Consider the following 17,416-nt stretch of genomic DNA (forward strand, 5'->3'; position numbering starts at 1 on the left):
GCATATTGATTAGTCCATTTCCATGAACATTTTGATCTTTTAATTAGGTTTCCAGTGTTTGCAGTCATTGGATCAATGACCCACGTCCTGTTCACTCCTCCCAGGGCATGAGAGTTGGCTAACACTCCATTTTATAAAAAATCCCAGATGGTAAAAGCATTATGAAATACGCTGCCCACTGCAGCTAATTTCTTTTCTGGAATACACTCAGCTCATTTTTAGACTAGAAGCAGGATTTTATGTTAGGGTCTATCAAAAGAAGTTGGCATTGCTGTTCTACATGTATGTGCCTCTCCATGGTCCATTTTCTCTCTTTAATAGTTGCTTTTTGTGGAAACATGTTAATTAAAATGTTTCCATCTATATCTACAAGCATACATGTACATGTACTTATAGTCACATCCCTCTGCTATCTTTCAATTACTTTTATCCGTGAATTGATTTCAGTTAAGTAGGTGAATAAACTAGTGAAATGCAATTACCATGGAGAATTGTAAAAAAGTAAAGAGTGTTCTGGAAGTGTAGGAAATAGGCCCCTGGATCTATCCTTGGGGAGAGGAAAATGGAAGCATCTGAATCCTGGCGTGGAAAGTAAATGCTGCAGGCCGTGCCGGTCCTCTGGCGAGAAGGTGCTGCCCTCCGGCCTCCGTGAGGCTCCAGCCAGCATGGCGCTCCCTTAGTCTGGTCCCTGTAACTCCAGGCATGGAATCTGAGAACCGCTCTGAACCTTTTTCAGACTTTGTATTTTTTTGACTTTGGCCTCATGCATCATTATTTCATTTTAAACAAAATTGTTCCTGACAATGTTAAGGATTCCAGGTAGAAAACAGTTATGGAAAGTCTGATAACGTAGGTAAAGAATTGCCCAGTGTGAAAGAAGGGAGATAAAATAGTACAGTGGTTAAGACTCAGCATTTTGGAGTCAAGCCTATATGGATTGAAATCCTGGCTCCTCTACTTAATGTGGTGTGAATATACTATTTGCCCTTCCATTTTAATGTATTTTTTAAAATAATTTCAGGCTTATAAAAAAACTTTCAAGGATTGTTGAAAGAGTTCCCATATAACTGTTACCCAGCTTCCCAAATGCTAACATCTTGTGTACTCGTGGTACACTTTCTAGTACCAAGGAATTAGAAGATGGCGGCGCAGGTAAACAGGGCTCGCCTCCTTGCACAGCCACATCAGATTACAACTAAACTACAGAACCGTCAGAAACTGAGCGGAATGGAAGTCCTACAACTACAGACATAAAGAACAAGTTATATTGAGACTGGTGGGAGGGGAGGAGTCTCAGTACAGGCTGGTCCCACACCCATATGTGATGGACAAAAATTGGGAGGGATATCTCAGGAGCAAAGGGTCCCAACCCCATACCAAGCTCCCAGCTCAGGGTTCTAGTGCCAGGAAGAGAATCCCCATAATTTCTGGCTGTAAAAACCAGGGGGCATTGAGGCTTTGGAAAACAGAAACTGCTGGAATCCCTAGAAGTTCCTCTTAAAGGGCCCATGCACAGAATTACTCAGACTCACTCCCTCTGAGATCCAGCTCAGGGGCAGCAGATTGAAAGGCACCAGAGAGAGACATATGGGGAGGAACTGAATTGTACAGCATCAGGATTAGAGCTTTGGAGCAGCTATCTCCTAGGCAGAAATGCTGGCAAAGATCATTATTCCTCCTCTGAGCCCTCCTCCAACAGAGCCACAGAGCTGGCTGAGCCATAGGTGCCATATCTGAGACTCCATCAACCTGGTTCATAATGTTTGCCCTGCCCTGGTGATTACCTGAGGCCCTGCCCCACCCAACTTTCAATCCCACCCAAGCTGTTTCCAGTGGTTTTTCCATACAATTGGCTCTCTTGGCCCATGCTTCAGATTTTCCTAAATTCTCTCAAAGAAGCAGCATCTGGCTTCAGCAAGGCCCATACCTCTCGTTAAGTTGTCCCAGGCCCAGCACTAGCAGCAGCCAGCTTTAATTTACAGCTTGGCATTGCCTGGGCACCTCCAAGCCCAGCACAAGTAGCAACCGACTGCAGATTGTTTTGTGGCTTATGCTGTGTGACCCTGTACAGAACACAGGTGGTGGCTGACCTTGGACATACCAAGAGCAACCAAGGCTCAACTACAAGAGGAGCATGTACACAGCCCACATGGAGGGTACAACTTGAATACCCAGCTTGGGTGATAGGGGAGGCTGTGCCACTGGATCCTACAGGACACGTACTATGTTAGGACACTCTGCCAAGCTGGGGAGGCATAGCAGCTCTACCTAATAAATAGAAACAAACATAGGGAGGCTGCCTAAATGAGGAGACAAAGAAACATGGCCCAAATGAAAGAACAGATCAAAACTCCAGAAAAAGAACTAAACCAAATGGATACAAGCAAGCTACTAGATGCAGAGTTCAAAGCACTTGTTATAAGGATGCTCAAGGAACTTAGGGGAAGAACAGATGAATTCAGAGAGAACTTCAACAGCATAAAAAAGGACATGAAAGCCATAAAAGAGAACTAGTTAGAAATGAAGGATACACTAACTGAAATGAAGAACAATTTACAGGGAATCGACATTACAGTGGATGAAGCCGAGAATCAAATAAGCAATTTGGAATATAAGGAAGCAGAAAACAACCAATCGGAGCAACACAAAGAAAAAAGAATCAAAAAAATAAAAAATACATAAGGATAGTGTAAGGAACTCTGGGTCAACTACAAGTGTACCAACATTCGCATCACAGCAGTGCTGGAAGAAGAAAGAGAGCAAGAAATTAGAAACCTCTTTGAAAAAATAATGACAGGAATCTTCCCTAACTTGGTGAAGGAAGCAGACATACAAGAACAGGAAGCACATAGCATCCCAAACAAGATGAACCCAAAGAAGTTCACCCCAATAACATTATAATTAAAATGCCAAAGGTTATAGACAAAGAGAGAATCTTAAAAACAGCAAGAGAAAAGCAGTTAATCTCCTACAAGGGGTCTCTATAAGACTATCAGCTGATTTCTGAAAAGGAACTTTTCAGGATCGAAGGGAGTGGCAAGGCACATTCAAAGTGATGAAAAGCAAAGACTTACAACCAAGGTTATGCTACCCACTGAAGCTATCATTAGAGTCAAGGGACAGGTGAAGAGCTTCTCAGACAAGGGAAAAAACTAAAGTAGTCCATCACCATGAAACCAGTATTATATGAAATGTTAAAAGATCTTCTTTAAAAAGAAGGAAAATAAAAATATGAACAATAAAATGGCAGTAAATACCTATTTATCAACAACTGAATCTAAAAAACAAAATAAACAAACAAGCAGAACAGAAACAGAATCATAGATACAGAGAACATTCTGATGGTTGCCAGATGAGAGAGGGTGAGGGGTTGAACAAAAAAAGTGAAGGCATTAAGAAGTACAAATTGATTGTTACAAAATATCCATGGGGATGTAAAGTACAGTATAGGAAATAGAGTAGCCAAAGAACTTATACGTATGACTCATGAACATGAACAACAGGGTGGGGATTACCTGAGGGAGTGAGGGAACTGGGTGGAGGGGGTTAAAGGGGAAAAAATTGGGACAACTATATTGCATAATCAATAAAATATAATTTAAAACTACTACCAAGAAAATAACATTGTTACTCTACTAGTAACTAATCTATAGGCCTTATTCATATGTTGTTAATTGTCCTCTTTTTTTCTTATCCAGAATCTAATTTCATTCTCCTAATACCAGTAAACACAGTAGTCATAATTTTTCAACATAATACAGTTGAGGGCATCATGACGTTGCTCAGGAACATAATATCTAATTGTGGTATGATTCTGTTACAGAAGTAATTTGCCTGCATTGGTATTAGAGGCAACATACGGTATCAAATCATTTCGGTCTTAATCATTATTAAGAATCAAATTGGAGCTATTTTTTTGTTTCTTTGTTTAGGAAACTTTTTAAGGAACTATTGCTATACCAGATACCTTTGTGTACATGATACAACATTAGCCATCATTGAATCAGTGTTTATGAAGGTCCAGGTATAATTTAATCATTTAATCCTTCTAATAACCTTTAAGGAAATCTCTTGACTTTACAAATGAGCAATCTGTGGCTTAAAGGAGTTAAATGGCTTATGAAATCATGGAGCTTTTCAGTACCAAAGCTGGGATATAATTTCAAGTCTCCCTGACTTGAAAACATGCTATATCATTTAAAAATTAGGAAAGAACTATTTAAAATTTAAAAAATAATTCTACATCTAGTTTCATTAAAAGAAGATTGTAAAATGTATGCCTTATGGTAAGTAAATTAGCAAGACTCCAGTAACCTATTTTAAGCACCCATAAGTGAATGTGTTTTCTTTGGATCTTAATCAGTTTTGAGAAAGTTAGTGAATTGTTATGTGCATTCTTGAAGAATACACCACATTCCAATTAAGAAATTTATTCAGAGTTATCTATTAAAAAGTTATAAGTAATGATTAGTTAATCATGTTTATTTACTAGAGATATAAATCTAACTAGAAGCAAATCATTTATTCAGGTATTTCAGATGAAAGGCAGTATCACTAGAAATTGCCCTTTAAGTAAAACAAGATGTAATTTTTCGGAAGGTTTTCAATTCTCTCAAAGTTAATACCCAGCATAAATAAATAAACTGAAAATGATTTGACTCAAGATTTATTTGACCTACTTTTTGAAAAAATAACACAAATATCACTTTACTACTATTACTACTAAGTAATATTCCACCTATTAGAGAGATTTAAGATAAACAATAATATTTGAATTATTAAAAATAGAATATTAATATATGGGTATGGAATTAGAAAATAACTCATTAATTCATTCTTGAAGAAATGAATAATCCTATATTCTTTAGACCCTTTGCTCTTATGAACTCATGATGTCAGCAATTATTAAAAGTTCAGTTACTACCAGCTCCTTTGCACATGATGCTTTCGGCTGGATCATGCCTCATACAGATCACGTAAAGGCTCGGGGAAACCAGAAACGTGTTGCTTTATTACTGTAAGGAAGAAGCTGTCTTATAACAAAAAGCAGTTTTTATTAGTGACATTTAAAAATGGTTTTGAGAATCATAAAAGTGCCTAATTCAGATTCTTAGCTCTTATTAAAAGTTTCTGTCTTCTAGGTTTTACAGGCACTGACTAATTAATTTATTTGTGTAATACAACTGAGAAATAGGCAAACAAGTTAAACTGAAACGGTGTGTATTTAGGATTAAAATTCTTGTGTTATTAAAAAAGAATTAAAAGAGATAATAATTAGAAAATAAAGTGCAACAGGCATAAGGAAATAAGTAAAAGCGGCAGTAGGAGGTGTGGATGCACTAGAAATGCAGGAGCATGACCTGACTGACTCTGATAGTCTGTCCCCAACAGTAATTTTGCTTGCCTGACATTTGGTCCTGTCCAAAATGTCCCATCGTGGAGATGAACATAATGGTTCATAATGTTCTCGCCCAAAGGTCCTAGTTATTTATCTTGTCCAAAACATCCGTGGACACCTCTGGTCCATGCCGACCCATTTCCCTAACCCCATGTGCCATTACTAGCTAGGCTACTGAGGCAAGAAAGGTTAGTATTGTTGATACAGTGACAACACAATTATTGGGCCAATAAAACATGATAGTATTTTTTATGTATTCATCCTGTAAACTGAAAGTATAAATAAACATGGGTTGTTTGAACCCAGCGTTGTCTTCTAAGCTTGGACATTTTAGACAGGACCAAATTTCTGTTAATTATAATTTCAGGGGGCATGGTGTGGGGAGAGGATAATGTAGTTTGAAAGGTCACAGTCATATATTGTCTGTGCCTGTCATACATTTATCTACTTCACCAAACACTTCAAAGAATGTTTCATAAATGTGTCCTCCCCCATATGAAGAAGTGATACTTTCTTTGTCTCAAAATTATCTCACCTCTCCTTTCAAATAGTTAACTCCTTTCCACAGAGTGTAAAGAAGTAGTAAATTTAGTTGATTTTATTTATGTCACTCATGCTCTTGAAAATTTCACTTCTGAGCTTTTCTTTGTCATTTTGCCCAGTCTCTTAATTAATTTATTGTGCCTTCACATGGCAATCTTCCTGAACCCTTTCCCTTATACAAGTAGGTGTTTCTTAAGGGATGAGATCCAAGACAGCATAATGTTCAAGGTATAGTAATTACACCATAGGCTCAATATTATGTTTCTTTTTGTTTACAATGGCTTTTTGTGACAATGTCCAGGATTCTATTTAGCCTGTCTGGTTAGAGAAGAGCAATTTCTTGCATATACAATTTTGGGTCATTTTTATTTTTATTATCCAGTTAAGGGAGCCTTAACAGATTAGTGACACGGTAGGTCTTCTAACAGGTAACCAAAATAACTCTTCCTCCTGTATTTGTCATCTCAGTTGGTACCACTGTGGTCCACAAGTCCTTCAGCTAGAAACCTGTCCTTTAGTTGAGCCTGCCCTCCCTCACTGCCAACCCTTCTGCCCGATTAATCATGGAGTCCTTCCAATTTCACTTTCTACATGTAATTTGACCCATCCTTTCTGCTCCCATATCTTCAGGCCTCATCTGGCTAACTTCTGTATTTCCTTTTAAAGAGTCAGTCACAGTGCCATCTCCTTTGGGTTAGGTGTCCTCTCCTGGTCCTCACTCTGCCCCTGCCTGGTCCTGTCATTTACCCTCTCTGATCCTATTCTGAACTACTTGGTGAACTCCTTGAAGGAAGGAACAGGGTGGGACTTATTTACTGTTTTATCCTTAGTCCCTGATTTAGTTCCTGGTATATATGAGGTGTTGAATAATTGATTTTTGACTGCATGAATGAATAAATAAACAAATAAAACTTCCTTCAGTTCCCTAAATGCCTGTTTTATATACCATACTGAGATAATTATCCAAAGGTAATTATATTGAATATATAATCATTTAGCTTCAAAGCATTTCATGAAATTCTAGCATTTGTTTTGTTTATGTTGTAGCATTTTTTGGTTGTGTGAGTTTTAAAGAGAGATAATAAAACTTTCCGAAAATTTGTGTTTAAGTGTGACTTTTCTTATCACTTTGTTTTAGATATCTCAGTAGTTAAGTACATTGCCTTTTTGTCAATCAAACCTGTACTCAAATTCTAGTTTCCCACTTGAGCTGTACTTACCTACTCTTTGGCTGAGTTAGTTTTACGTCAAAGAGGTTGTAACAAGAACCTGATGGAGTTGTTTTATGTATGCATGCATATCTAGAGAATGCTGGGTGAGATACAGTAGGAAGATATAACTTGAGCCAAGAAGTCAAGGCACAACTCTCTGAGGATGTGACCCTCAGTTGGTCCTGCCAGTGCTTCGCCCCACGTCCCTTCTGCCTTCCTGAGTTCACCAAAACTGAGGAGAACAGTTTCTAACATGCTCACAACTTTCTAGATCAAGTGCTATATCTCTTCTCTCTGGCTGAGAGTATCCACCCCCAGGAGCAACCTTCAATCATTAGGGGACGGGAGTTGATGGGTGATGTTCCGATTCTAACCCCCAATGAAATGATTCTGAGGCATGTTTTCCCTACTGTTTCTGAGACTCCAAGGGGAGACCTGACTATAGTAGTAACACATCCAATAATGTAACTATTACTAGTTTCTCTTTTCTCACTTCCTTTAACAAATGCTTCCTAAGAGCACCTTCAAAAAACCTATCTGCCTCTGAGTCCTTATGTCAGGGTTGATATTTTGGGTCCCCCAAACTAAGCCAAAGCTTAAAGAATATGGAAGCCACAACTAACCAAGATTGATAGATTGTAACAGTCAGAAGAAACATCATGTAAAATTACCAGAGCCAAGGGTTAAGCATGGCAGTTTCAAGGAACTAACAGATGTTCCAGATGGCTGGCTGGAGCAGAGACTCAAGGGAAAATTGTGAGGGAACAGGAGCCGGCCAATTAGTGGTGGGCCTTAGAACCATTTTCACTATTTCAGCATTATTTCAGACACAGTGGGATTCTAGATTGAAAGATCTGCAGTACGGGAGTGATAAGCTGAATAATAAGGAGAATGAACTATAGGAAAATTAAAGCCAGACACCCATGAGGAAGTTACTGCAATAAGAATGACATGCACTTGGGGAAGAGTGTCAGTAGCACCTGGAGAGAAATGGGCAGATTTCACAGCTACTGAGAAACTGGCGTTTTTCTAAATTGTCATTTTTATTTCTTACCAGTGTGAGGCAGTATGGTGTTAACGAAGGTAAATGAGCATTTAAACAGGGGAGCATTTCAGTCATTGACATTGCTCTTCGGGATGTTTTGTTAACAAATTTTCTTTGAGAACTTATTTGCTTTTTTAAAACAGTCTTTATCTATTTGTGTATCTCAATCTTATTCTAAAAGTATTGAAATATTTGTGGTGGTGAGAAACTCATGTCATATTCCTCCGGTTCATTATTAGGGGTTATTGATAGAGTTTATTAATGATTATAGGTCTAAACCAAACTCCCATTGTGGAAGTGAGAATGTCAAAGGGCTATAAATTTTACCAATTTGCTCATGAGCATGGAAATAAATTAGAATGATGGACAATCATATACTATAGCAAGTGTCTTTATAAAATTATTTGCTATTTTCTTTGAAATATATGATTTTGTTATTGAAGTTTTTTTTATTAGTTATTAGTAATCACTCCTTTCAGTTACTGCAGTAAAAATGGGTTTTGTTTTTCCCACTAGTCAGCAAAAAATAAAAATGATGATAAACCCGTTCTAAAGATTCAGCTTTCATTAAAAAGGAAAGAAAATCTAATTGAAAGTCACCATAAGTTTTGAATGATTAATTTCTTGCCAAAAAAGTTATTAGAAATCTCTGATGGATATAAAAAAGCAATTATTTGCAAAATTGGAAGAAGCTAAATTCAATCTAGGTATACTTCTGTATTTTTTTAAGTTTGTGCATTGGGAGAGATAATACAGAAATAGTCGAATTTGGACACAATAGCCTTTTAAAAAATATATAGAATTACCATTGGTAGGGTTTATGACTTGGGTTTCATTTTTTTATTGTTATTCTATTACAGTTGTTCCAATTTTTCCCCCTTGGCCCTCCTATGCCCATCCTACCCACCCCCTCCCCACTCCCACAGTCAATTCCCACACTGTTGTCCATGTCCATGGGTCATATATAGATGTTCTTTGTCTAGGCCCTTCCCCTTCTTTCCACTATTATCCTCCTCTCTACTCCCCTCTGGTCACTCAGTCTGTTCTATGTTTCCATGCCTGTGGTTCTATTTTGTTTGTTAGTTTACATTGTTCATTAGATTGCTTTATAGGTGAGATAATATGGTATTTGTCTTTCACCGACTGGCTTATTTCATGTAACATAATATTCTCCAGTTCCATTCATGCTATTGCAAAAGGAAGGAGTTCCTTCTGTCTTTCTTCTGTGAGTATTCCATTGTGTAAAGGTACCACAGTTTTTTATCCACTAATTTACTGATGTCCTCTAAGACTGTTTCCAGCACTTGGCTATTATATATGGCACTGCTATAAACAGGGCTGCATAAATTCTTTTGAATTGGTGACTAGGGATTCTTAGGGTATAATCCCAGCAGTGGAATAGCTGGGTCAAAACGCAGTTCCATTTTTAGTTTTTTGAGGAAATTCCATATTGTCTTCCACAGTGGCTGTACCGGTCTGCATTCCCACCAACAGTGCACTAGGGTTCCCTTTTCTCTGCATCCTCTCCAGCACTTTTTGTTTGTTGACTTAGATTCTGACAGGTATGAGGTGGTATCTCATTGTACTTTTAATTTGCATCTCTCTGATGGCTAGTGATGCTGAGCTTCTTTTCATATGTCTCTGGGCCCTCTGTATGTCCTCCTTGGAGAAGTGTCTGTTCAAGTCCTTTGCCCGTTTTTTAATTGGATTGTTTGTCTTCCTGGTGTTTAGTTGTATGAGTTCGTTATATATTTTGCAGATCAAACACTTGTCTGATGTATCATTGGCAACTATGTTCTCCCATACAATTGGTCCCCTTTTCATTTTGATGATGGTTTCTTTAGCCATGCAGAAGCTTTGTACTTTGATGTAATCCCATTTGTTTATTTTTTCCTTTATTTCCCTTTCTGTAAGAGATATATCAGCAAAAATATTGCTATGTGACATATCTGAAATTTCCCTGCCTGTGTTTTCCTCTAGGACTTTATGGTGTCATGACTTATACTTAAGTCTTTTATCAATTTTGAGTTTATTTTGGTGTATGGTGTAAGTTGGTGTCTAGTTCCATTTTTTTGCATGTACCAGGCCTGTTCTCCCAACACCATTTATTGAAGAGGCTATTTTTACCCCATTGTATCTCCTGCCTCCTTTTTCAAATATTAATTGACCATTCAGACTTCGTTTATTACTTGTTTCTCAATTCTGTCCCATTGATCTACGTGTCTGTTCTTATTCCAATATCAGACTGTTTTGATTACAGTGGCCTTATAGTTTCATATTGGATATTGTTATCCCTCCTACTTTGTTCTTTCTCAAGATTGCTGAGGCTATTCGGGGTCTTTTTTGGTTCCATATAAATTTTTGAAACATTTGTTCTAGACCTGTGAAATATGCCATTGGAATTTTAATAGGAATTATGTTGAATCTATAGATTACTTTGGGTACTATGGACATTTTAATGATGTTAATTCTTCCAATCCATGAACATGGCATATGCTTCCATTTATTTGTTTCTTCCTTAATTTCTTCTTCAGTGTTCTATAGTTTTCTGAGTATAAGTCTTTTACCTCCTTGGTTGAATTTATTCCTAAGTCCTTTATTTTTCTTGTTGCTATATTAAATGGAATTTTTTCCTAGTTTCTCTTTCTGATATTTCTTTGTTGGTGTACAGAAGTGCTATTTATTTCTGAATATTGACATTGTATCCTGCTGTTTTGCCAAATTCACTTATTAGGTCAAGTAATTTTTTGGCGGAGACTATAGGGTTTTCTATGTACATTATCATGTTGTCTGCGAATTATGACAGTTTTACTTCCTCCTTTCCAGTTTGGGTGTCTTTTATTTCTTTTTCTTGTCTCATCACTGTGGCTAGAACTTCTAGTACTACGTTGAATAAGAGTGATGAAAGCAGACACCATTGTCTTATTCCTGATCTAAAGGGGAAAGTTCTTAGTTTTTGTCCATTGAGTATAATGTTGGCTGTAAGTTTCTTGTATATGGTTTTTATTATGTTGAGGAATGCTCCCTCTATTCCCACTTTGCTAAGAGTTTTTATCATAAATAGGTACTGGATTTTGTCAAATGCTTTTTGAGCTTCTATTGATATTATCATGTGATTTTTGTCCTTCATTTTGTTTATGTGGTGTATTATGTTTATTGATTTGCAAATATTGTACCATCCTTGAAGCCCTGGGATGAATCCCACTGGATCATGATGTATGACCTTTTTAAAGTGTTGCTGGATCTAGACTGCAAATATTTTGTTGAAAATTTTAGCATTTATATTCAACAGAGACACTCGTCTGTAGTTTTCTTTTCTTTTTTAAAAATTATATTTTATTGATTATGCTATTACAATTGTTGATATTCCCCCTTTGCCTTCCTCCACTCAGCACCCCCTTTGCCATCAGGCAATCCACCTACTATTTTTCATGCCCATGGGTCATGGGTATAAGTTCCTTGGTTACTCTAATTTCTATACTGCACTTTACATCCCATGGCTATTCTGTAACTGCCTATTTGTACTTCTTAATCCCCTCACCTCTTCACCCATGTTCCCCCTGCCCCCTCCCATCTGGCAACTAAACTTCTTTTCTCTTGCTTTTAAGAGTCTCTCTTTATCTTTAAATTTTGACCTTTTAATGGTAATGTGTCTTGGAGTGGGCCTCTTTGCATCCACCATAACTGGGACTTTGTGTGCTTCCTGGACTTGCTTTCTGCTTCCTTCACGAAATTGGGGAAGTTTTCTTTCACTATCTTTTCAGATAGATTTACAATTTCTTGCTCTTTTTCTTCATTTCTGGCACTCCATCAGACAAATGTTGGACCTCTTAAAGTTGTCCCGGGGCTGTTTATGCTATCCTTACTGTTTTGGATTCTTTTTTCTTCTTGTTGTTCTTCATGGTTGTTTTTTGCTTCCTTATGTTCCAAATCATTGATTTAATTCTCAGCTTCCTCCATTCTATTGTTGTTTCCGTGTAAATCGTTCTTTATTTCAATTAGTGAATCCTTCATTTCTGACTGGGTCTTTTTTATGCTATTTGACGTCCTCACAAAGTTCCTTGAACATCCTTATAACCAGGGTTTTGAACTCTGCATCTGATAGATTGCTTATCTCCATTTTGTTTAGTACTTTTTCTGGAGATTTGATCTGGTCTTTATTTGAACCATGTTTCTTTGTCTCCTCATTTTGGCAACCTCCCTTTGTTTGTTTCTATGTATTAGGTAGAGCTGCTTTGACTCTGTGTCTTGGTAATGTGGCCTAATGTAGTAGGTGTCCTGTAGGGTCAAGTGGCACAGCCTCCCCTATCACCCAAACTGGGTACTCAAGGTGGTGCACCCTTTGTGTGGACTAAGTACACCCTCCTCTTGTAGTTGAGCCTTGGCTGCAGTTGGCAGATCAATGGGAGGGCCAGTTTGCTCCAAGGACTGGCTGTGACCACTGACCCCAACCTCTGCCCTCTGTGGAGGATCAGCTGTGCAGGGGTATGGTTGTGGTGCTCCAGCATGGTCTGTAGCTGTCCACTGGGTGCACTGGCCCTGGAGTTTCCCAGGTGGTGCAGGCCAAGGTCAGCCCCACCTGTGTTTTGCCCGGGTCACCCTGTCTGAGCTGTAAAGCAATCTGAGATGGCTGCTACTTGTGTTGGGCTTGGAGATTCCCAGGTAAAGCCAAGCTGTGACTCTGATCTTGCTGCTGCTAGGGCTCACTGAGGCAGCTGTTGGTTGTTTGATAAGAGTTAGAACCCAAGATAAGCCATTACTATGGAAAAGCAGTTGGGTGAGGCAGAGCCTCTGTGGATCTCCATGGTGGGTCACACAGTGTTAGCAAGGTTGATGGAATCTCTGATATGGCACCAGCCTACCAGCTCTGTTGGGGTGAGGACTCAGCAAAGGGACAATGGCCTCTGCTCACCCTGATGCCAGACACTTTAGTCTCCCTGTATACCACTGATACCCTTCAAGCTGCCACCCTGGTACTGGAGCTCAGAGGGAGTGAGTCTCAGTAGTTGAGTCTGTGTGTATGTTCCCCAAGAGAAGCTACTGCCTAGGGCTCCAGCATTCTCCTCCACTGACTCAATCCCTGCTGTATTTTGTAGCCGGAAGTTGTGACTTTCCTGGCACTGGAATCCAGGGCTGGGAGGCCTAGTGTGAGTTTGGGACTCCTCGCTCCCAAGATATCCCTTCCAAATTTCTATCCACATGCGTGTGGGGCTAGTCCATTCCACATCTGGCCCCCTCCTCCCAGTCTGGATGGATGTGGTTTCTTCATTTCTGTAGTTGTCACACTTCCATTCAACTCAATTTCATGGTTGCCAGACTTCCATTCAGCTCAATTTCTGACATTCCTGAGTGATGATTGTTCTATATTTTAGTTGTAATTTTGATGTGGTTGTGCGAAGAGGTGAACCATGTCTTCCTATGTCACCATCTTGTAGTTTTCTTTCTTTGGTGTGTCATTACCTGGTTTTGGAATTAGGATGATACTGGCCTCATAGAAACAGTTTGGAGTGTTCCCTCTTCTTGAATATTTTGGAATAATTTGAGAATGATAGGAGTTAGTTCTTCCTTAAATGTTTGGTAAAATTCACCTATGAAGCCATCCTATCCAGGGCTTTTGTGTGCTGGGAGTTTTTGATTACTGCTTCAATTTCACTAGTTGTTATCAGTCTATTCAGGCTTTCTGCTTCTTCTTGATTCAGTTTTGGAAGATTGTATGTTGTTAGAAATTTGTCCTTGTCACTCAAGTTGTCCAACTTCTTGGCATATAGTTGTTCATAGTAATTTATTACAATCTTGTGTATTTCTGTGGTATTGGTTGTAATTTCTTTGCTTTCATTTCTGATTTTATTTATTTGGGTCCTCTTTTTTTCTTGATGAGTCTGGTTAAAGGTTTGTCAATTTTATTTATCTTTTCAAAGAACCATCTGCTGGATTTATTGATCTTTTGAATTGTTCTTTTAATCTCTATGTCAGTTAATTCTGCTCTGATCTTATTTCCTTCCTTCTACTTGCTCTGGGCTTTATTTGTCATTGTTCCTCTTGTTCTTTTAGATGTAGGGTTAGGTTGTTTATTTGAGATTTTTCTGTCTTCTTTAGGAAGGCCTGTATTGCTATGAACTTCCCTCTCAAGACTGCCTTTGCTGTATCCCTTATGTTTTTGGTTGCTGTGTGTTCACTTTCATTTGTTTTCCAGATAGTTTTTGATTTCTTCCTTGATCTCATTGTTGACCCATTCATTATTTAATAACACATTATTCAATCTCTATGTATTTCATATTTTTTAGTTTTTTCCTTGAGGTTGGTTTCTAGTTTCAATCCATTGTGATCTCAGCACATGCTTGTTATAATTTCAATTTTCTTGAATTTGTTGAGGCCTGTTTTGTGTCCTACTATGTTGTCTAACTTTGAAAATGTTTCATGTGCATTTCAAAAGAATGTATATTTTGCTTCTTTTGGGGTGAAAGGTTCTGTATCAATTAAGTCCGTTTGATCTAGAGTGTCATTCAGTGCCACACATATCCTTGTTGATTCATTGTTTGGGCAATCTATCCATTGTTGACAGTGGGGTATTAAAGTCCCCTATGATGACTATGTTGTTTTCAACATCTTTCCTGGAGTCCTCCAAGATTTCTTTATGTATTTAGGTGCTTCTATGTTGGGTGCATATATGTTTATAAAGGTTATATCCTCCTGTTTGACAACTCCCTTAACCATTATTCATTGACCCTTTTTATGGCCTTTGTATTGAAGTCTTTTTTGTCTGATATAAGTATTGCTTCCTCAGCTTTCTTTTCATGTCCATTTGCTGGAATATTTTTTCCATCCCTTCACTTTCACCCTGTGTAGATCTTTGTTTTATGTGGGTCTCTTGTACACTGCATATATGCGGGTTGTATTTTCTTATCCATTCAGCTACTCTATGTCTTTTGATTGGAGCATTTCATCCATTTACATTTAAGGTTATTATTGATAGGTGTTTTTTACTGCCATTTTTGTCCCTTTCTCTCTCTCTTTCTCTCTCTCTCTCTCTCTGAGCAGCCTCTGGCCTTCTCACTGGGCTGGGCTGGGGCTAAGAAATCCCCTTGCTGTGCACATTTTTGATCTCTCTGCCCAGCTGCACTCAGTGGGAGCAAACCATACTTTCAGTCTTTTCCCTTTGCTGGCAAGGCAGCTATGCACAGGGTCCCTGCCTAGGACGCTTAGCTCCCCTTTTAAAAAGTCTTTCTGGGCACACCCACTGCAGTACTCAGTCAGTCTGGTTTTCTACACATACCACCTCTCCAAAAGCCAAAAGTCTCTCGTAGTCACAGCTGGCCATGGCCTGCCTCCACCTGACCCATGTGCAGATACAGTAACCCCTCTCTCTGGCACTCTTCTCGTTAGCATTTCCACTGCAGCTATGGGTGTACTATTCACTGTGTGCACGTAGCCTGGATCTCCCTGACTTTGTGTATCCAAGCCACTCCTGTCCCGATCCTGGGGATTCTCTGCCCTGGGAGTAGAGGAAGCTGCAAAGCTGCAATTTCTTACTAGGCTCTCCTCGGCTGCAGGTGCCATGCACAGTGTATTTACCCTTCAACTTATAAAATCTCCCTACCACCCATTGTGAAGCATCTTCTGTTCTCATTGGCTTCCAAACTTCACAACCACTAAGATTCTGTTGAGTGTTCAGTTTATTTGTTGGCAGATAACCCAAGTATCCAAGTTGGGAGCAAGAACAAGTGAACTCAGCTTCCACCTACTTGGCTGCCATCTTCTCTCTCTCAATAGCCTTTTATGATAGATAGTCTCTAATGCTGGTGGGCTCTAAACCAACTAATTAATTTCCCTATGGGTTCTTGTATTTCAGTGGATATTTATTGTTATAATTCACAATTGTTGTTTCTTTCCTAATAGTACGTCTGGATCATATTATTTCAAGCATACAAAATACCTAGGGTTTTTTGTTTCTTTGTTTTGCTTTGGTGTATTATATTTTGTTTTTGTTATTTTTACTATACATTATTATATATTTGTTACATGTAAATTATGTAATATATGAATAATATATAACAACAAATTATATATAATGTGTATATATATAATATATATCTAGGACTGTGGTTTGAAAAATCAACTACAATAATAGTAGTATATGGAGAAGCATCAATATTTTAAGTGGAAGGGTCTTTATATATCAAGATATAATATATACATCAAGATATACATATACACATCGATATGTATAGATGTCAAGATATCTAGAGAGAGAGAGAGAGAGAGAAACAGCTTCAGGATCCTTTTTAGAAAAAAGAGGGGCAAGGTTTATGAACTTTCTTCCTAAGTTTCCCCAAATATTCTCTATAAAAGGAAAAGTACCTTTCCAGGAACCAGCATTTTCTATTCTTTGACTGTGCTTTGAAAGTAGACATAATATACAGAATCTGGACAGTTCAGTGCCTGTAAACAAAGAAATATCCACAGGTCTAGATCTACAGATGCAAGATAACTTGTCCCATAAAATGGCAGTTTGTTATGGGATGAATAGAAAACAAATTGAATACATAATTATGTAAAAGAAAATCTTTTTTTATTCAATGTAACTTGACATTGACATATGTACTTTTTTGGAGAAGAATAATCAAACTAAAAAAACAACCCAAGATAAATTGTTCATCATGATGACTGAACTGATTTGCAGCGGACATTTAAAGGACAATGGTAATGTTAGAGAGAATCATTTGGTTTAGAGTTGATACTTTCAGGTTCCCTTTATTAACAAAGAACAGACCAACAGACTATAACAACCCAACTTTATTATATTCACACACTTGAAAGATGTAATTACCAGAAAAAAATCCTTTATTATCATCTAGGATTCTAGTTTTAAAAATCAACTACAATAATAGTGGTATAAAATAGAAGCATCAATTTTTTAAGTGGAAGGGTCTTGATATTACATTTACTATTATATACATTATTGATTTTCTTTTCTGGTTGTCATTCCTTGCAGAGAGTGAATCTGTCCTTCGATTTTCCATTTTATGGCCATTTTCTACGTGAAATCACTGTGGCAACTGGTGGTAAGTAGTTTTCTCTCCATTCACCCTAAATAATCTACAGTTTCGCTACAGTTATTATTTTTAATTTACTCCATATTTCAAAAGGGACATTCATTGGGAAAACCATTGTCTTCTATCATAAAGTCACAGCTATAAATAAAACCTAAGAAAGACTAGT

General features: G+C 38.0%; 1 protein-coding gene across 1 annotated transcript in view; it reads left to right on the top strand.

The window, feature by feature from the left end:
• The window catches only part of PLXDC2 (plexin domain containing 2), a 395,504-nt gene that overhangs the window by 217,178 nt on the left and 160,910 nt on the right, over positions 1-17,416 (top strand). Inside the window, exon 5 of the mRNA XM_024576153.4 lies at positions 17,190-17,259. Within this exon, the coding sequence (XP_024431921.1) occupies positions 17,190-17,259 (70 nt within the window). The remainder of the gene's footprint in view (positions 1-17,189; positions 17,260-17,416) is intronic.

This window comes from Desmodus rotundus, chromosome 4 (genome assembly GCF_022682495.2).
Source record: "Desmodus rotundus isolate HL8 chromosome 4, HLdesRot8A.1, whole genome shotgun sequence".
Lineage (NCBI taxonomy): Eukaryota > Metazoa > Chordata > Mammalia > Chiroptera > Phyllostomidae > Desmodus > Desmodus rotundus.